At 42.8% G+C, this 18,156-nt stretch overlaps 1 protein-coding gene across 4 annotated transcripts in view; it reads right to left on the bottom strand.

Moving 5' to 3' along the window:
• The window catches only part of grm1a (glutamate receptor, metabotropic 1a), a 42,877-nt gene that overhangs the window by 21,860 nt on the left and 2,861 nt on the right, over positions 1 to 18,156 (bottom strand). For 2 of the 4 annotated variants that reach the window (XM_037086444.1, XM_037086447.1), the window contains exons 3-4: positions 13,392 to 14,235; positions 9,260 to 9,509 (exon numbers count right to left, since the gene is read on the bottom strand). In XM_037086444.1, coding sequence (XP_036942339.1) covers positions 9,260 to 9,509; positions 13,392 to 14,121 — 980 coding nt within the window. In that variant the 5' untranslated portion in view covers positions 14,122 to 14,235. Of the gene's footprint in view, positions 1 to 9,259; positions 9,510 to 13,391; positions 14,236 to 14,548; positions 14,631 to 15,017; positions 15,097 to 18,156 lie in introns of those variants that run through there. The other 2 variants (XM_037086445.1, XM_037086446.1) reach the window with 2 other exon arrangements.

The raw sequence follows: 18,156 nt of genomic DNA, 5'->3' as shown, positions 1-18,156 counted from the left end.
AAACAAGACAGACATCCTGAAATAAATGTGTTTAAAATGTGTACTTATGTTAATATTACACACAAGGTACACATTACTAGTGAGTTCATTCTCAAATTGAATTTTATGATTCTAGTGCCTTTATATTTTTTTTACCCCTACCCAAATGTGTCTCTACCAAAGTGTAATAATGATGATCTATTATAAAGTGTTAAAATGATATCCATAGATATCTCTGCAACACAATATATAGCATCGAAAATCTAATCGAACATCAGAAGTGTTATTTCTTTGCTTTTTTCACATTTTCAACAACAATTCTTACACGTTGCACCTTTAAATCACAAAATGTGGTCTTTAAATAGTTGCTCTGGTTGATTAACAATGATGCAAAGCATAAAAAAGCAACAACTGACAACAATTAATCAAAATTATAGTTGGTTCATTTTCTCTTAAAGGTGTAATATGTAAGAATTGTCCGTAACTCAAATTCACACACCCAGGGGGCAGCGTATCACCAGAGTAACCGCCAACTGCTGCTAACTGTATCTTAGTTAGCCTAATTAGCCGTGCAGCTGGCGGTGTGAAATGTGCTCGGTGTGGTATCTTGAAAGAGGGCAGGTTTGGACATATCATTTGTCCAAACTTTCATTTCCTCGCATTCTGTTCGTTGTTGCTTCAGCGCCATTCAGTTGCCGCAGCTCCTGACCCACTTGTGGTGTTTTCAGTGCTCGTGGCTCTCGCGCTGTTCTCTTTGTGCAAACACGTACCAGCCGAACACTTTGGTCAGATGTTTTTTTAGCCATCTGCGCGAGAAAAAGCACTTCAGCTCCTGAGAATCAGGACGTGACAGCTATGTCCAGATGCAAAGCCAGTGTGCTATTTTTGATCGCTCCAATGTCATTCAACCCCCCCCATGAGGGAACACAGGGCATCAATTGGAAAGGGAGAGATGTCCTTCACAATGTGTGGCTGCTTTCAATTAACATCAGAGGCGTGTTATGAATATTCAGATGTGGCTCATTGTGCTCACCGATGCTCGCCAGAAAAACAAAAAACAGATGCAATCGCGAGCCCCGACTCAACTTGGATGTACTGTCCCGAGCCATAACACGAGCAGCGCAAGCTGGGGGGGGGGGCTCCATTACGGAACGAGAGTAGACAGCGTGTCTTTATCTCCTAACTGCAATCTCTGTTACTGTTGCTGGGATTTTTTTTCAGATGTCAGCCATATTTTTTTTCCGAGAACGGGGACCATTGTGTTTGGAGGCCCCCGCTGACAGACTGAATGACAGATCCACAGCGAGACGATCGCATCGACTCCGCCATGAGCACCAAACAAAATCTCCATGGCGACTGTCGCGCGAGCAGCACACAAGCTTTTTTTTTTTTTTTCATTTTAATTCCAGGAGAACAGTAAATCTAAAAAAAACCTTGAACTGAACTGGAATCATGCATGACGTGGCCCAGTAAACTCTTGCTAAACTTACACGTTAGATTGCTTTTGGTGCTGGGAGGGGCCTAGAGGACAGAATCGAGTCAGGCGGGAGGAAAGATGGAGGCCGGCGCTCCATTGGTCCATCAGTCCTGCCCCTCCACCGGCCTCCACAGCCTCCGAGTCCTCACATTCATAACTAATGTAACAGCCGCTGTCATGCTCAAACAAAGGAAGATGTTTCTGGGAAGACACACAAACCTGACACTCATTTTTAGGCTAAAAACACCCAATAAAGGAAAATCATCCCTTCTGTTTCTCTGAAAAAGCTGAACTAGTGTTTATCTCCAATGTGATCATAGCAATCAACTTGCTAAATTAGATATCATTTTCTATCATTTCCCCTGATCTTGTCATCCAAACACTTTTCATAAATATATATTTTCAAACATTTGCTTCAGGATGAATTTTACGAAAAAAAAAGGCCCGGAGACCAAAAATTCAAATCTTAACCCTGTGTACATCCACAATCCTGGATGAGAGAAATGCCCATTTATTTTGGCGCCGCTGCCCGCTCCGTTGCCAGAGACGATCTCCTTCTCTTTTCGCTCCCCGCTTACTCGCCAAATTGCTTGCAAGGAGAAGTCAATAGGCAGAGTTCCACATCCTCCGCACCCTCCTTCCCGAGATGGGTGGGAGATGAAAGCCGTACGGATGACAGGAAAAAGGCAGCTAAAAGTGTCGCGCCACAACCCTCTCTCTCTCTCTCCTTCTTCCTCTCTGTGGCACCCCTAAACGTTTCATTTATTCAAAATCATAGCAAAAGCCTTCCTGACACAGTGTCCATTTTTGTAAGGAAACAAGTGAAAGGGAAAAAAAATAAACAAAAAAACAAGCATTCAAAATGGGCCCCGCACCATAAAAAAGTGGCGTGTGTGTAAGACAGGGGGCCAGAAAATGAGCGTCGCATGTTGGGGGGAAAAAAAGCAGCTTATGCAAATGATGTTTAGTAATAACGGCATTCAGGCAGCATTAGAGGGAGAGAGAGGGAGAGAGAGGGAGAGGACGAAACGGCGCTAATTGCAAAGAGAGCGAGCGGGCGGGCAAATGGGTAGGTGGGTTCACTCCACGCCACCATTCAGAAACCAGCCGTGATGTGGGGAAACAGGCAGGAAGGGGGACAATAACAAAAGACAGCACGCGGTGGATGCATATCTGGCTTTTCAAAGCCGCATAAATGATTTCACGGCAATTTCTTTACATAAGCGAGTAGGTGGGAACTCAAAGGTTCGCTGTGATGCTCAGTTTAACTGCGAGAGAGCTTTAATGGTGTTTGCCTCGGGGGGGATTTTTTGTCAAAAACACACACTTACCACCAGATGTGTTTATGGATTCTGTGCGTTTCTTATCAGCTAACAGACTTGTACACAATAAGCTTGAAAACCCAGTTCATGATTCATTAACTTTTTTAGTCGGCTGATCTTTCAGAAATAGCTATCATGGCTCTCTCAGCTGCAGCAGAAAGGATGCCAACTTGAGAGACATTTTTCTGCAGCACTTTTGCAGAATATTATGGCATCCCACCACCCCCCCGAAAGGTTGATGCCGCAATTTTACAGATGTCAAAAAGGGCGGTAAATTTCAGTTTTGCGCGCAACTTGAGAGTGCTCCATAACCCAAAATGTCAAAGACGCCACGTTCAGACGCAATGATGAGAGCTTTCTGTGCCACCGCCAATCCCCTTACGGCTCAACAGACCAAGAATAAGGGCATCTGCATCAGCACTGACTGAGTGACACCTCCCTGTAAAACATGGACGGGCCACTGAGAGGCAGACGGCTGAGTCACTACGGTGATGTGCGCCCAAATCCTACATTTTTCCTGCTGCAGTGATTTTCAGAAAAGGTGTATCACTGTGCAGAGAAAAGCTTACTCTTAGCCTTATTCAGTTAGCCAGCTCCATGTCCATGAGTGGATGTAGGTGTCCTGCGATAGTTTGGTGGAAGGAAAGCCATTTGCTAAAGGAAACCGCTTTGCAAGATTATCTCGAGTATAACCAGGTCATGATTTATGGAAAGTGCCATCTAGTTTGTTTGATTTTGGGGTGAACTGTCCCTTTATGTTAGAAAATGCCTCTTCTCTAGATTTCCAGTTGTGAGAACTGCACCCAGCTATTCCTACATTTTGCCCCCATCAAGTGTCAGTGCAGCTGGATAAACAATAAACTGATGGTGTATTGTTTTTAACTTACAGTACAGACTTTCAAGGGCCAAACTGCTTATACATACATTTGTTTTACATATATACATATACATATATATTACAAAGATCTCAAGAAACATTATCTATAATTTTGCTACAGCATAGACAAAACACAGCAACTGCAAGCACTGGTCAAAGTTCACTAAAAGCAACAATGGTGGTGGATGTGTAATAATGCAGACGGCCACCTCCCGTGAGTCATTGTGCGTATTGCTCTCCGTGGTCAAATAACAGGCGAGGAGTCTGTGGCCGTTTCACTGCATCGAGTGCACTCCACTTGTATGTAGCACACACTGTTCCCTCACAGTGATAAATATAGCTAGACCAAGATAAAGTCAACTTCCTGGTCTCCCCGATGCAGTTTAATTGGAAATAACCTCCCTCTGCTACAGCAGTCGTGTGACTCCACTCATAACGTGCGTCGCATTCACTCCGTGGCTGATTCCTCCCCTCGCTAAGACTAATTTCTGAGTTATGTCCTAAACACTTTAAAAAGTCATGTCGTCTTCAAAGAGCCTTTGAAAAACTAAATGTTGAGGCTTGATGTGCTAATTCATTATAGCGAGGTCTGTTCGCCACGGAACTGTCACATGCTGAATTCTGTGTTTGACTGTTTCTTGAAGTGAATTTCCTGCATTTTCCTTTAAAAGGCCTCCAAGGCTTAAAATAAAAGTATTTAATCCATTGCGTTAAATACAAGAGGTTAAAGATATATAAGGGGATATTACCAATGCAACACATGCCTGGTTACACTTAAACAAGGTAAAAAGGGATGACAATGTGCCTCAAGTTTGGTGCTGAGGCAGAAGGACAGAACCTTGTTGCATAATGTTACACAGCACCAATTCATTTTAGGTAGAACTGCTCTGAAATGTTCGAAATTTGGTGCTAGAGGGAACGGCACCAGTTCCATGCTGGTGGAAAAGTGTTGTTTCATGTGCTCACATGCTACAATTCCTTGTCTAGTTAACATCAACATAACCCTGGTGAAAAATAGCACACTCTAGTACATTGAAAATATATTTTAGGTAAAGGAAGCTTAGTAAACAAGTCTACTTTTGCTTTTTGTTCTTAATTAAAAGTATATTTAAAATGATATCAGTAATTTCAACTTCTAAAAACCAAAATACGACTTCAACAATACTTCTAGTGGTATTTTAGTGTAAGTATATTGTAAATTGCACACACACTTTTTTTTATATATATATATTCATTTAGTGTATTTGTAGAATGTATACTTTTTTCAAGTCCTTCAAGTTTTATTTTTTAAATGCACTTTAATTTATCTTCATTATAGTTATATCTGAGTGATTTTTAAATTTATTTTAATGTTCATTTATAAGGAGTTGTACTTCTGCGTACTTTTAAAAAGTATACTAAATTGAACTCATAGAATGTATATTATTTTCATGCCCTTTGTAATACACCCTGAGTGTGTTAGTAGACCTACATGGTCCTATGACCTATTCCCGACCATGCGTAGCATCGTCGTCTCCCTTTTCTCTCCATCTCTACCTTACCTGTCTCTCTTTATCTCTGTCTCTCTCTGTCTTCTCCCTCTCTTCAGGTTTCACTCTCATGTTTGGCACTCCGCTTTAATTTGTGAACAAATCAGCTGCACTCCACAGCCAAAAAAAAGTCTACTTCCATCCATCTATCTTCCACCAGCCTACTCTCCCGATCTGCCAGCTTCCTGCTCTGTCATATATTCATTTCTGCTCTTAGTGAGAAGATCTACTCCTATCAATCCTTAACCAACCCACTGCAGAACTGACTCACTCTCCTAATTCTGCTCTTTAAAATGAACTCAGGTCATATCAATACATTTCCTGTGCTGCCTGCTTCATGCTCTCTGACAAGAATCTGTTTATCATCTAATATCACTTCCAAACACACTCGTACAAAACAAGACAGACGTCAATGTCTTCTTGATTGGAATGAAGTAGATAATCTTTGTCGGGAGCATGCATCTATATCAGAGCGTATGCATGGAATAAATGCCGCATTCGTGCAGTCACAGAGTCACGGAGGCAGCTGATTGGCAAAACCATGATTGACATCACGCAGAGAGAAAGACAAGAGCCCCTCTGACTGACAACAGCAGCACCGAGTGGGTGTAAAGTGTCGATGTGCTGAAGTGATGCACAGTGGAGTCTGCAGGTCAGGCATAAAGTGGGTCGAGCACGCAGCCACACCTGGCCCTTGTCTGAAGAGCCAGTTAGACAAAAGCTCTCAGATTCAGAACTCTCTGCATGTCTACTTGTGGTTTAGAGTTTTTGCCTGTCTCTGTGGTGTTTGTTGTGTGATCATCTCCATGTATGAGATATGTTGAGCCAAGCGCAAAATAATGATGGGCAACACTTTACAATAAGGGACGCACAATTTTCAGCAGTTACATCTTTGCAAATGAGTAATGAATAAGTAACTAGCTGCACAGTAACCGTTAGTAAATGAGTAACTACTGATCCAATTTCATAGAGTAGCTAGATCTAGGCTAGTGATTAGTTAATTGATAAAGTTTTGAGGAACAAATCAAGTATGACTTGATAATTGATAATAAGTAATAATTCCAAATGGATGATTATTTAGTGGATATTGATTATTTACTTAGGAGGAGATCCTAGTTTAATGAATCATTAGGTACTGATCAGTTCATGAACGTAGAAGTGAGCTAAAAGTGCAGTATGTAAGAATTGGACACCTGTCTAATTCATTCAAAGAAATAAGGGGAAATCAAACCACAAAAAACACAGCTAACTGCTGCTGCCTGTAGCTGCAGTTAGCTTGTTAGCTCAGTTAGCTGTGCAGCTAGCAGTTTGGACCAGGAGCTCGGGACTATGGGAGTGTTAGTGTTTAAACAGAGTCTGAGTTGTTCTTCACTCGCTTTTTTAATAAATTAATCGGTGAAATTGGATTAGTAGTTACTCATTAAATAATGCTTAACTAGCAGTTAGTTCCTCATTTGCTCCTATTCTATTCCCTCGTTACTGATGAGATGCCTAAGGTCAAGGACACCTTGTTATCTCTACAAATTATGCTGACTGAGGTGGAGCTTTAATTAAAACAGTAATTGTTGGTTGGCTGTGATGTGGGCTGATGCCTTTTGGTGAGGTGCTTTAACATTTAAATTATTGCATTAGATTACTGCACTGATCTGCCTGGCATTTGAAAATGAAAAAAAAAGAAAATGTTTTTGAAAGCCATGACTGCAACAGTGCCCGTCTGATTATGAAGTGCTCGGACACATAACGAGCACTGTTACTGACACATTTTGCTTGTTCTGGCATGACTTCAGTTGTTAGCTGTCGATTTTTACCGCCGCATGTGATAAGTTTTAACAGGATAAAGTATCAACTTCTGTTTCAAATTCTGTCTGCGGTTTCCTCGCGCTCCATCGGCAGTTCTGTTACTTACTTAGCTTTTTGCTGACATCAGACTTAGCACAGTAAAACATAATAAATGCAGCAGTAATCAAAGAGATCCTGAGTCGCCAGCATGTTTACTGTAGATGCTCATTGCGACAACAGACGGTTTTGGCCCCCCGACCGCACTCGTCTCGCTCTGTCACTTCTTTGTTTCATTCACCCTTTTATGTGCATACATACAGATGAAAGAGCCTTCTTTAGAGGCGGAAAACATAAATGAAGAAAAACACGCTCCCCCTTGCTGAGCTAATACCTGTCTGCTGGCTTCATTCAGTTATTCACGACATGCCAGGAAACACACACATGGCTTGGCATCTGTGTTGGCCCAGACTTCCTCTGTCATTTTTTGCACACTGAGGCTCTCTATCTCCTCCTCTCTCTCTCTCTCTCTCTCTCTCTCTCTCTCTCTCCCCCTCTCTGACCCAGAAGCATTTCTTCCGCCCATGGAGACTTCCACAAAAGCTAAAAAAAGACCCACTTTCCCATCTCCTATGGAGGAAAGAGAAAGGGAGAGATATGGGAAGGAATGCAAACCTTAACAGTGTCATTATGATGGATAATTTAAAAGGCATGTTCTGCATCTGAAAAGCCTCCCCCCTCTGCCGGGAACTGAAATATGCACGTATGCAGCGGGTATAACACACATGACATAGAGAGAGGACGGTAAGTGCAGCACTTGTCTGGTCTTTATTTCTACCACTGGGAGATCTGAGGGGGATATAGGAGAGGTGTCTTCAAGGATAATGGCAATGACAAAAAACAAATCCCAGAGTGCCTGCTAATAGAGAGGTGTCAGATGAGAGAATATTATGTACAGAGTGTGTGTGTGTGTGTGTGTGTGTGTGTGTGTGTGTGTGTGTGTGTGTTAAATATGAAAAACAAATTTTCAGGTTTTATCTAATGTGATATCAATTTATATAATGTGGCTATTCAACAAGACAATTTGACGCCTTTTCACCGTTTTCTTCTTTCCGCTAAGAGATCCCACGATAAAACCCAAAACAAACTCTGCTCTCTGACTTCCCCATCCTCGTCACAGTTTGAAGCCTGTTGTGAATCTTTAAAAGCCGCTCACAAATGTACACTTTCTTTTTTCTTAAGAATAGCTGGGTCATTTCTTGAGACACCTGGACTCTGAGGGTGGATACTTGGGTGAAGTGACAGCGTCCAGGTTCGCGCTCATGTCATTCGTAATCTCATCTAAACCTGATCTTTGAACATTCGGAGTGAGAGCACAATTTTGGTACGTGTGAACACATACAGTGAAAATAGTGATATACAGAAAGCACTGCGTTTTGTCTCTCAGCTTCTTCCTGCAGGATGCCACAGTGTTCAGCAATTGTCCAATAAATACAACCTAAGCTATGCTACAAGCCCTCCCTATCCATCTTATTAAAGTCCTTCGTATGTAGACAGACGGCTGACAACCGCCCTACACCAGGGCCGGTGCCAAGAAACCCCCTTCCTCCCTCTCTGAGATGATGAGGGAGAGATATAGCATGAATGAACTGAAAAGTGGCAAACAAGGTTGCTGTGGCTTTTACTGACAAGGTGTGAACGCTCCTCGAGGGGCCATTTCACGGTGTAATGTGCCGCTGTAAAAGTGTGTGAGACGACTCTGCTTGCCCTTTTCTAATGACTAAGATTAAGTCTACGGTCACTCACTGTCACTCAGCATTGACCAGCAAAAGCAGGAAAATGGAGAGAAGAGATGGAGTGAATATCCAGAGAGGAGGCGTTTTGACAATCAATGTTGATTTATCATCAATCAAACAAATGTGTACATATGGGTGCATGTGTGTGTCTCTCTTTGATTGTAAAAATGCAAAGATGACTGCCATTACCTTTACAAAAAAAGAATAAAATATGAGCCAGCCCAAAGAGAAAGAATGGACTGCAGGCATTGTTTCCCTCTCTAGTTTTTGTGTCTGTGACAGAAATACCAATTATTCATCGCCGGAGAACATTTCTATTCAGTGCTATTGGTATGTGGTCTAATTCTTTCTTGGTTGCCGTGGTGACATGCACATCAGGAAGACAACGGAGCATCTCGCAGCCTTCCAGCCCTTTCCAACTGATTTCTCGCCATCCACAGAGGGAGGGTGGGTGGGGGGTGCTCTCGACCGTGACTCGAGTGTAAACAGGAACGCGTCCATACCTGCCGATGAGGAGGAACTCCCCGAACACCCCCAGTCTCCTCATGGCCATCAGGAGACCTCGGACGGTCATGCCCTCGCAGAAGCACACCACCACGCGAGCTTTGGGGAGGCGCTCCCGTAGTTTCCTCAGAAGGCGGTCGTAGTGCTTCTCCCCGGCGTTGCTGTAGATCTTGTCCGAGTGGGCGATGCACAGGCCTTCCAGGGAGGCCAGCTCCTTGAAAGCCTCCATGCCACTCTCCCCGTAGTTTCCTGCAGACGGTTAAGGAAATAGAGATTACTGGAATTAAACTTTTTTTTTTTTTTCACTTTCTGGTAATCCCATTCCTCCAATTAGCCATCGTGGATATGGATATGGCTGTGGTGTTTCCACTAATATGGGGCTAATATTCTCTGATTGTAAGTGGCACAATCAATGTTTGACTGATAACAAAGCATTACATGCCTTATTACTTGTGCAAAAAAAAAAACACACACACACATTGACATTATTAAATATCAGAAGTAATTGCTCTCAACCCATACATGTCTAATTATCTCACTGATGGACAGTCAATGTCATGCCTGAGGGCACACATCCACAGAACGTGGAGTCCGGACTGAGCCGAGGCTCTGATCCTACGATAATGAGTGTCAGAGAGTTTACTGGCCACTGATTGCAATCAAAGCCAGGCTATCCTTGTTTAACTGCACACCCAATCAAAAGCCCCGGCAAAGCTGTTTGAGTCTAAATCTTCTATTTCCATTCTGTTTTTAGCAGCGCTCGAGTGATGTGTCACGATGTGGATTGTCACAGCCCGCGGCTCTTTAGCACGAGAGCTGGATTACGCAGACAATCCAATCACTCGTGCGTGCTCGAACATGTGTCTGCGCGCGTGCATGTTTTCAAATGGAAATCAACAGCGTCCTCTCCATGTGAAATCTTCAAGTGTTTGCTGTTGCAATTTAGCTCACTGTGAGGACAGGTTTCCTGAGGGCGTCCGTGCCACGCTCTCGCCTTGTACGGGTGATGAAGGGCAGACACTCGATCTGTGCATGGCGTGGCTCTACAGAGCAGGGGAGGACATAGGCATCACGGTGATGCATTTCCACAGGGCACACAATGGGACCATGTGTTGTTGTTGTTTTTTTTTCTTTTGTTTGTTTGTTTGTTGTTGTTTTTGTTTTTTGTTTTTTACAACAGTCCTTTGATGATATTTTCAGTTGCCTTGTTTCATTCTCCCACTGCTTAATGGAAATAATGATATCCAATTATTTTACTCTTCCCGTCTCGACTGTGAGACAGGTGGGCGTTGGTGCAGTAGTTGACAGCCCCATTTGAAAATGACCAGTGGGGAAAAAACTGCTTTGAGCGCTCCTAAGAGACTGATGATAATCGGGGCAGGTAATTTATGCTATTTCACAGCCCCTAGCCGTTGCTACGGGAACAAGCTGCATTTATAACTTGTCTAAGGTGGTGGAGAGGGAGGGGGGGGAGAAAAAACCTCATGAGCACAAGCCTGTCGTGACCACCGTTTCAAAGATAACTAAAGATAGAGCGAAACCAACAAGTGTATTTACATAGAACTCTTCAAAGGTCATGGTGAGGCCTGCAGCGGACTAATTATGATGTGAAGTCGTGTTATAAACATTTACTGTGGCTACAAACTTCTCCCCTGTTGCCTCTTACAAAACTGAATCTATAAGGCAGTGTTGGGATTCATATTTACAAATACGTGTATTTAAAAAAAATAAAAAGCATTAATTCTAATTAAAGCTTAAAGTTCCGCTAGGCAGTTTTGGGGAAGAGATTTTAATCAGAAGAGAAAGATCCTGCATTGAAGGCACAAACAAACTGAATAAACAAACTGACCTTCAAGGACGACACAATTTCATACTGTTGCACTTTGTTTATTTGTGGCGGACCCTGCCACCTTTATCTAGCTTCAAACTGTTTTTCTGAGGACTTTATTTTCATCTGAGAACAGCTTGCTCACGTAGTTATGCAAAAGAAAAAAAATATTTCTAAGTTTGTATTAATAACTAATTATTAATGTCAATAATGTAAATATTTTATTAGTATATGTATCCCACTTGTATAACTGACACTGTTGCCTGTTACAGTCAAAATCATCCTTCCCCTCACTGGTCTTTTATTACTCTTAAAATTATGACTTCAGGTCCCAGAGGATCCTCCTGCATGTATGTTGAAGGTCAGACAGCTGACGCCACCTACCTATGCCTCCAGGTACTGCAGCCCCCTATCTCCCTCTCTTCATCTGTCTGATAGCAACCTGCAACAGGGCCCCCACCCCGTCCAGCACCCGACTTTAATTGGACTTTCCAAAGATGTTCTATACTCCCCGTGAGTATGCAGCTCCCTGTGGGAGGGGGAGGGGTTGTCCTGGGTAATGTAGCCTTGTCAGTCATAATTTGGGTGCACATCACTGCATGTGTTCCACTAAGACTTTAATGAAAAAAGCTATGGACATAATTCACTTGGCAGTAATTACTCTGTCTAACAAACTCCTCTCTCCCCCATCTCCACCATAACACACCGTTGCGCCGGTTCGGCTCAGCGAATTAGTGAAAGAGTTCTCAAAAAAGAACGGAAGACAGTCATGGTGTGAAATACCAAAAACGTATTAAAGCTCCGTGGAGGTGAGGTGTTCATTCTAATTTATATGTATCCGGTGAAATTTTAAAATGGGGATGTCATTTTTCATGCGAGCCTCATCCTCGGGTCCTGAGTTAACCATGGAATTAATTTTTCCAAATCGACACCTGAATTGTTAATGCTAAAAATGGTCCCTTGTGTGTTTGGCTAAATACTAACTTTAAAAATTAGCTATGGCAACTGTTATAACAAAGCCAGTGTGGGAGGTTTAGTGTGCGGATCCACACTATACGACAAAGTGCCAACAAGGAGGAAAGAGTAGCGGTGCATATATTTTTCTCAAACAAACAAAAGGAGAGACTACCCAATGTTGACTCAACATGCACTCTCGTTACAATCCATACTCTGGTGCAGCTTATGTAACATAGGCACACACAGCTGAGTGATATGTGGGAACGCCAGATGTGTGGGAACGCCAGACAACTGCACGAAAATCCTAATGATGATGTACTTACATGTGCATAAGTGGAGGCAATTACCAGCTCTAAAAAGCCACAGAAAGGTAGATAGTGTACATAACAACCAGTTCTCTTTAGAGACAAACATGGAAGTGCACCTGTGAAGATGCACCCAAAGGCCCTTAACAGAACACGTGAAAGTGGGAACAGGTCCATGTGTTGTGTTATTGCCTGTGTCCTTTTGTTTGTTGGTTTGTCACCAGGTTTACACAAACTCTACTGAACAGATTTCCACAAAACTTGGATGGACTATGGGTCTCGGCCCAGAATAGACCCTGTTAACTTTTGGTGTAGATCCAGATAAAGAGCCAGATCCAGGAAACATTTTAAGACTGGGTGTTTTTTAACATTTTCGTTAATTTCTAAAGGAATTATGCACAGATCAGACATATTCAGGTGGTTGGTATCTATTAGGAGACTTTTGGGCCCTGGAAGAGGTTTGTGCTCTACTGACTGCAAATCTAGTTCTAGTTTTATCAAATGTTTTAATTCCCTAGCTGTTTTTGCCTGTGTCATTTGTTTGTTGGTTTGTCACCAGGCTTACACAAATTGTACTGAACAGATTTCCACAAAACCTAAATGGAGGATGGGTCTCTGCACAGAATAGACCCCATTAACTTTTGGTGTGGATCCAGATAAAAAGATCCAGGCATATGAAAAGACAGGGAGTTCTGGCATATTTAGGTGTTTGGTATCTATTAGGGGACTGCAGTATGCGCTCGATTATGCACAATTCTAGTTCTACTTTTCTCAAAGTACTTAACAAGCCAGTGGTTTAACATGAATATGCAATGATTTTTGCAAGCTTTCCCAGTACATCGTGACTTCAAGCCTCTCCATTAAAATGCTCAGAATCCCTATTAACTTTTACTCGATTTCAAATGTGTCAATGAGAAGATTGCAGTGATGACATGGGTAATTAAACACACCATGATGAATGATGAGGTCACTATAAACCCACTTCCAGATAAACACATTACGTAATCTTCCAGCTAGAGAGGTCAGGGAAGGGGGTCTCACCCTCAGTGTGCACCGCAGACACATAGGTCCAGTTGTACCGCTTGACAATGTCCAGTATGGCCCGGGCCTGGAGGGTGTCTGATGGCACGACCCTCAGGAAGTACTTGAACAGAGTCTTGTCACTCAGGTCAATGCTGGTGGCGGAGTAGGCGATCTGCGGGATGTTGAAGAGCTGCAGGAGGTTCTGCACCTGAATGGCCACAGAGCTGGATCCTGGTCCGATCACTCCGGCGATGGGCTTCTTGGATGGTGGAGGCTGGTGGGATGGGGTGCCGTCGATGCACCATTTGGACCCATCCTTATCATCCCGGATGGAGATCAGGGAGTCCCGGATGAACTCGATGCTCTGCTCCAGGGCCACAGAGGAGTGCCAGCAGGAGTCCCGGATCTCACAGCCCAGGCTGATATTGGGGAGCAGGTCCGGGTCGGCGTTGATCCGGTCCAACGTGTGGAACATGGCCTCCACCCTTTGGATGCCATACTGCTCGCGGACGTCCCCGCACTTCCGCTCCGCCACCTTCTCAGCGGACGGCTGGTGGTGGACGGAGAAGAGCGCGCCGATGATCACGTCTCCGTCCATGCGAGCCACGGAGCGGGACACGGCGCGCGGGACCACCGAGCGCTCATAGATGCTGCTGCTGTGGGAGAGCACGAGGACGCGGAAGAAGAACGTGGGGAGACACAGGAGAGCGAAGAGACCCATCTTTACGCGTGCCATGTTGTACCACATCGCGTGAGGCGCGCCAACTGCGCGGGCATACTATCCGCTGGCTGTCAGTACATCCACGTTTATCCCAGAGACCACGAGCTGTGAGCACGACTCCCGGGGCATGTCGGCGCGCACCTGCAGGGGGAAATAAGACATGAGTGCTGTGACATGTGAGCTGCGAGAAACGGGGCCAGATGTGCTTAAAGGTTCGTGCGGGAAGAGTCGACTGTACTATGTACAAGCACGCATGCTCCTGCCCCATCAACGCCCTGTTTCTTCCATCCCCTCACGCCTCCCCGTTACCTTTGAGCAAGGCACCTAACTCACACCCAGCTGATGAGGGTGCAGGTGTCTTAACAATATCACGCATTTTAAACATTTATTTCCCAGCAGAGCCCATTGAGAGACAAAAAATGAAACAGATGGGGAAGGGAGCAGGTTTCAGTACCGTGGACAGCGCGCTCTCCAAAAACACGTTTACAAGGACGTCTTTGGGACAGTTTGTCTGGACTCGTGAACACAACCGACACACGCACGCTCTTCAACCAATCCGACTCAGCGGGTTTCTCTATAATAAAGCCCGAGCTACTGCCACCCCTCTTGGGGGGGGGGGGGGTCGACTCCTATTTGGATTCTTGTATCCCTCTGAGGATGGAAACAAGACAAACGCACCCTTACATTCTTCCTCTGAACATCAGGTCAAATCATGATGGCAATAATAAAAAATAATAACGATAATAATATTCACATTAATAATAACACACGATTTAAGCGTGTGTCTCTCAGCAGGAGGAAGGCAGGGCATCAACGGTCTGTTCTCAGCGCACTACATCATCATCGTCTCTCTTTCCATTGTGGGGTTTTTCACATCGCGCACATTTAAGCGGCTCTCCGAGTCTGTTGCGTCCAAAACTTACCTGAATCCTCGAGACATGTCGCGTGCCTTCGTCCGTCTTCTCTAAGCGCGTGGTCCTCTCGGCTGTATCACTTGAGTCTCTCTCTCTCTCTCTCTCTCTCTCTCTCTCTCTCTCTCTCTCTCTCTCCTCCTCCTCTCCCCCCCTCCTCTCCCCTTTAACCATCGCCTCTCCTACAGTATCCTCGCCAACCTTAAGTGTGTGTCTTTTATTGTTATTATTATTATTTTGTACGTAGTATGAGAAAAAAAAACTGCCATTATTTTATCTCACAAAAAAGATAAAAAAGAGGAAATAAATGTAAATACGCTGTCAGGAATAATGCATGTTTGCGCTTCTGTGCAGGTTACCTCGTTTTCTCTCACCGTGACCTGTGTCAGTCAGTTTTTGGCACCATGCTGTTTGCTTTTGCAGGGTGTAAATAGGTGCAGCAGGTCAGGTGTTCAGTGTGTCAGTGGGGAGAGAGGCAGCGGCATTAACCACCGTTTGAATCATATGACACCTCGCTGTCACAGTCTGCAGGGTGCTGGTCCGACAAGCGCCAAATCCAAGCAGACACAGAGGTGTCGAGCACCGCCTGAGCATCTCCTCTGTTCACTCCTTCCTTGAGTTTAAGACTTGGGACTTTACATGTGGTGGTGGTGGTGGTGGTGGTGGTGGGGGGGGGGGGGGGGGGGGGGGCTAGAATGTTGTCAGCACCGTGGACAGCAGTTAACATACACAGTTTGCATCGCGCCATCTAGCGTTTGGTTGAAGGTGTTTTATTATTTACATTTCAGTCATTCGGTCAATGACGGCTGGTCTCTATGACAACACATTTAGGTATGTAAAAATAAATAAATAAATAAAATAAAATAAAGTCAATAAAGTCAAGTCAAAATCATTCATAGTTTCCTTCATAATTATGAAATAAAAGTCCTGATTATGAGATGAAAAGACAATAATAAGCTACAGTTATAACGATTCGATTAAAAAGTCCACTTATGAGGGAGAGTTGAAGTTATGAGGTAAAAAGTTCTGATCATGAGATAAAAAGTCATATTTATTACATATTAGTACATGTTATTATTTCATACTTTCGAGTTTTTTAAACTCAGAATTGTTTTCATCTCTTAATTATAATTTGTATCTAATAATTATCATACTCATCTAATAATTTTGACTCTTTCATCTCATAATTATGACTTTTTATGATACTCAACTTTTTTACCACAATTTTTAGAGTTTTTAATGTCAGAACACAATATTTTCGACTTTTTGTGTCATAATTATTACTTTTTATCTCAATAATGAGTGTTTAATTTCGTAGACTTTTTCTCTTATAATTACATTTTGTTCAATACTTATAAGCTGTTATCCCATAAATGTGACTTTTTACCTCTTAACATGTATTAAGTCGAGCTTCTCATCTCATTTTATTTCTTTAATAACAATAACAGATCTAAGGTTTCTTGCTGCACAAAGTGTTTTCTCATCATCCTACAAACTTGAAATAAACATGAAGTCTAATATCATCGTATAGACCTTCTGAGGCATCTCAGTGATGAAGTCTGGATGGTTTGACTTCACCCCGCGCCGCCCACTCCCGGGGGTTGGAGGCAGTTTACGCGGTGGGGTCGTGTCGTGACTCACGCCAGGCGGTATAAATCACAAATAAACTTGTAAAGGAGTCACTATGACACTGCCACCGCTGGTGCCCGGGGCTCCGGGAGCGAGCATCTTGGTATTGAATCTGAATAAAAGTGACATGTTTGGAAGGAGAGACTACTTGGATGCTGCAGCCACACTGCAGGGCAAAGGGCGACGGCGGGGCTCGGTTTATTCGAGGACTGCAGCCTGCGTGGGTCCACCGCAAGGCTCTACACAAATGACTTAAGCAGGGTTATTATTTTGATTATGTGTTAGTTAAAAAATACTAATAATACTAATAATAATAGGTCGTACACTTTTAAATGGTAAAAAGTATGTTTTTATTATTATTTTTATCATTATTATTATTAATATTATCATATTCCTTTCAGGATTTGGAATGTCTCTCTTCACAGTAACACTGACGTCACCCTTGTTGCTTTGGGTTGTGAAAAACTGGATGATTTAAAAGAAACAAAAACTTCATTTTTATCAATCAATATTTTGGTAAGCCTATTTTGTCAGGCCTGCTCGGGGCATCTCAGGGGAATCGGGGAAGTTGGCACTTATTCAGCAACATGTCTTCTCTCCTTCAGTGTGGGATTGATAGCCTATTAAAAATGCGGCATCTTGCAGACAGCAGCACAAAGAATAATGCATAAATACTTGGCTGGCTGTCTAAAATGTCACATTAAGCATTTGAAGGCTTGCAAAGGCAGACGTGGGAACACTTTATTTTATAACATCATTAATAAATAGTTAATTTATAGGCTATTAAACTGCAGTTAAAAGTTATTTTATTTTTACAAACAATGAAATGTATCACTACAATAACGAATATGTGAGTTACTGAGGAGCAAGTGAGGAATGAATCAGGAAGGACTTGCTAGTTAATTAATCATTAATGAGTAATTCCTGAATAACTGTGATTAGGATTATATAGTAGATATTTATCAATTCCTGGAAAACATTAGTTCATAAAAATCCATGAATCAACATACTGACCACTTTCATGAGATGTTCTGATTAATAATCAACTACCTACTGAATGGCATAAACTAGAGATGCCTCATTAAGTACTAATTACTTAAATACTAGTTCCTCTATTCGTGTACCTTCAAGTAAAGTGAGATATCATACTGAGTAGTAACCCTATAGACTAAATACTTATTACTTAATCATTAGTTACGCTTTTTGTCTGGGACTTCACATAGTTATTTAATAATATGATTAACTAATTAGTATTTAATGATTTCAGCAACTCTTTATCTACTATATAGTCCATGAATCACAGTTATTCAGGATTAATTTGTTAACAATTTATTAACTATAAAGTTGTTTCTGATTCATTCTTTACTCCCTCCTCAGTGACTACTTGCTTATCAAATGGTTTACAGAGCATTTCATTGTTTGTTAACAGTGAAATAACTTGCATGATAGCAGACAGTATTTGGTGACCTGCCGATTCATCCACCCATCCTTCATTCTCTACCAACTGTACCTATTTACTCAT

This window comes from Acanthopagrus latus, chromosome 22, assembly GCF_904848185.1.
Source record: "Acanthopagrus latus isolate v.2019 chromosome 22, fAcaLat1.1, whole genome shotgun sequence".
Classification (NCBI taxonomy): domain Eukaryota; kingdom Metazoa; phylum Chordata; class Actinopteri; order Spariformes; family Sparidae; genus Acanthopagrus; species Acanthopagrus latus.
Note: the sequence above shows the minus strand (reverse complement) of the source record. Positions and strands in the feature narration are given on the sequence as shown.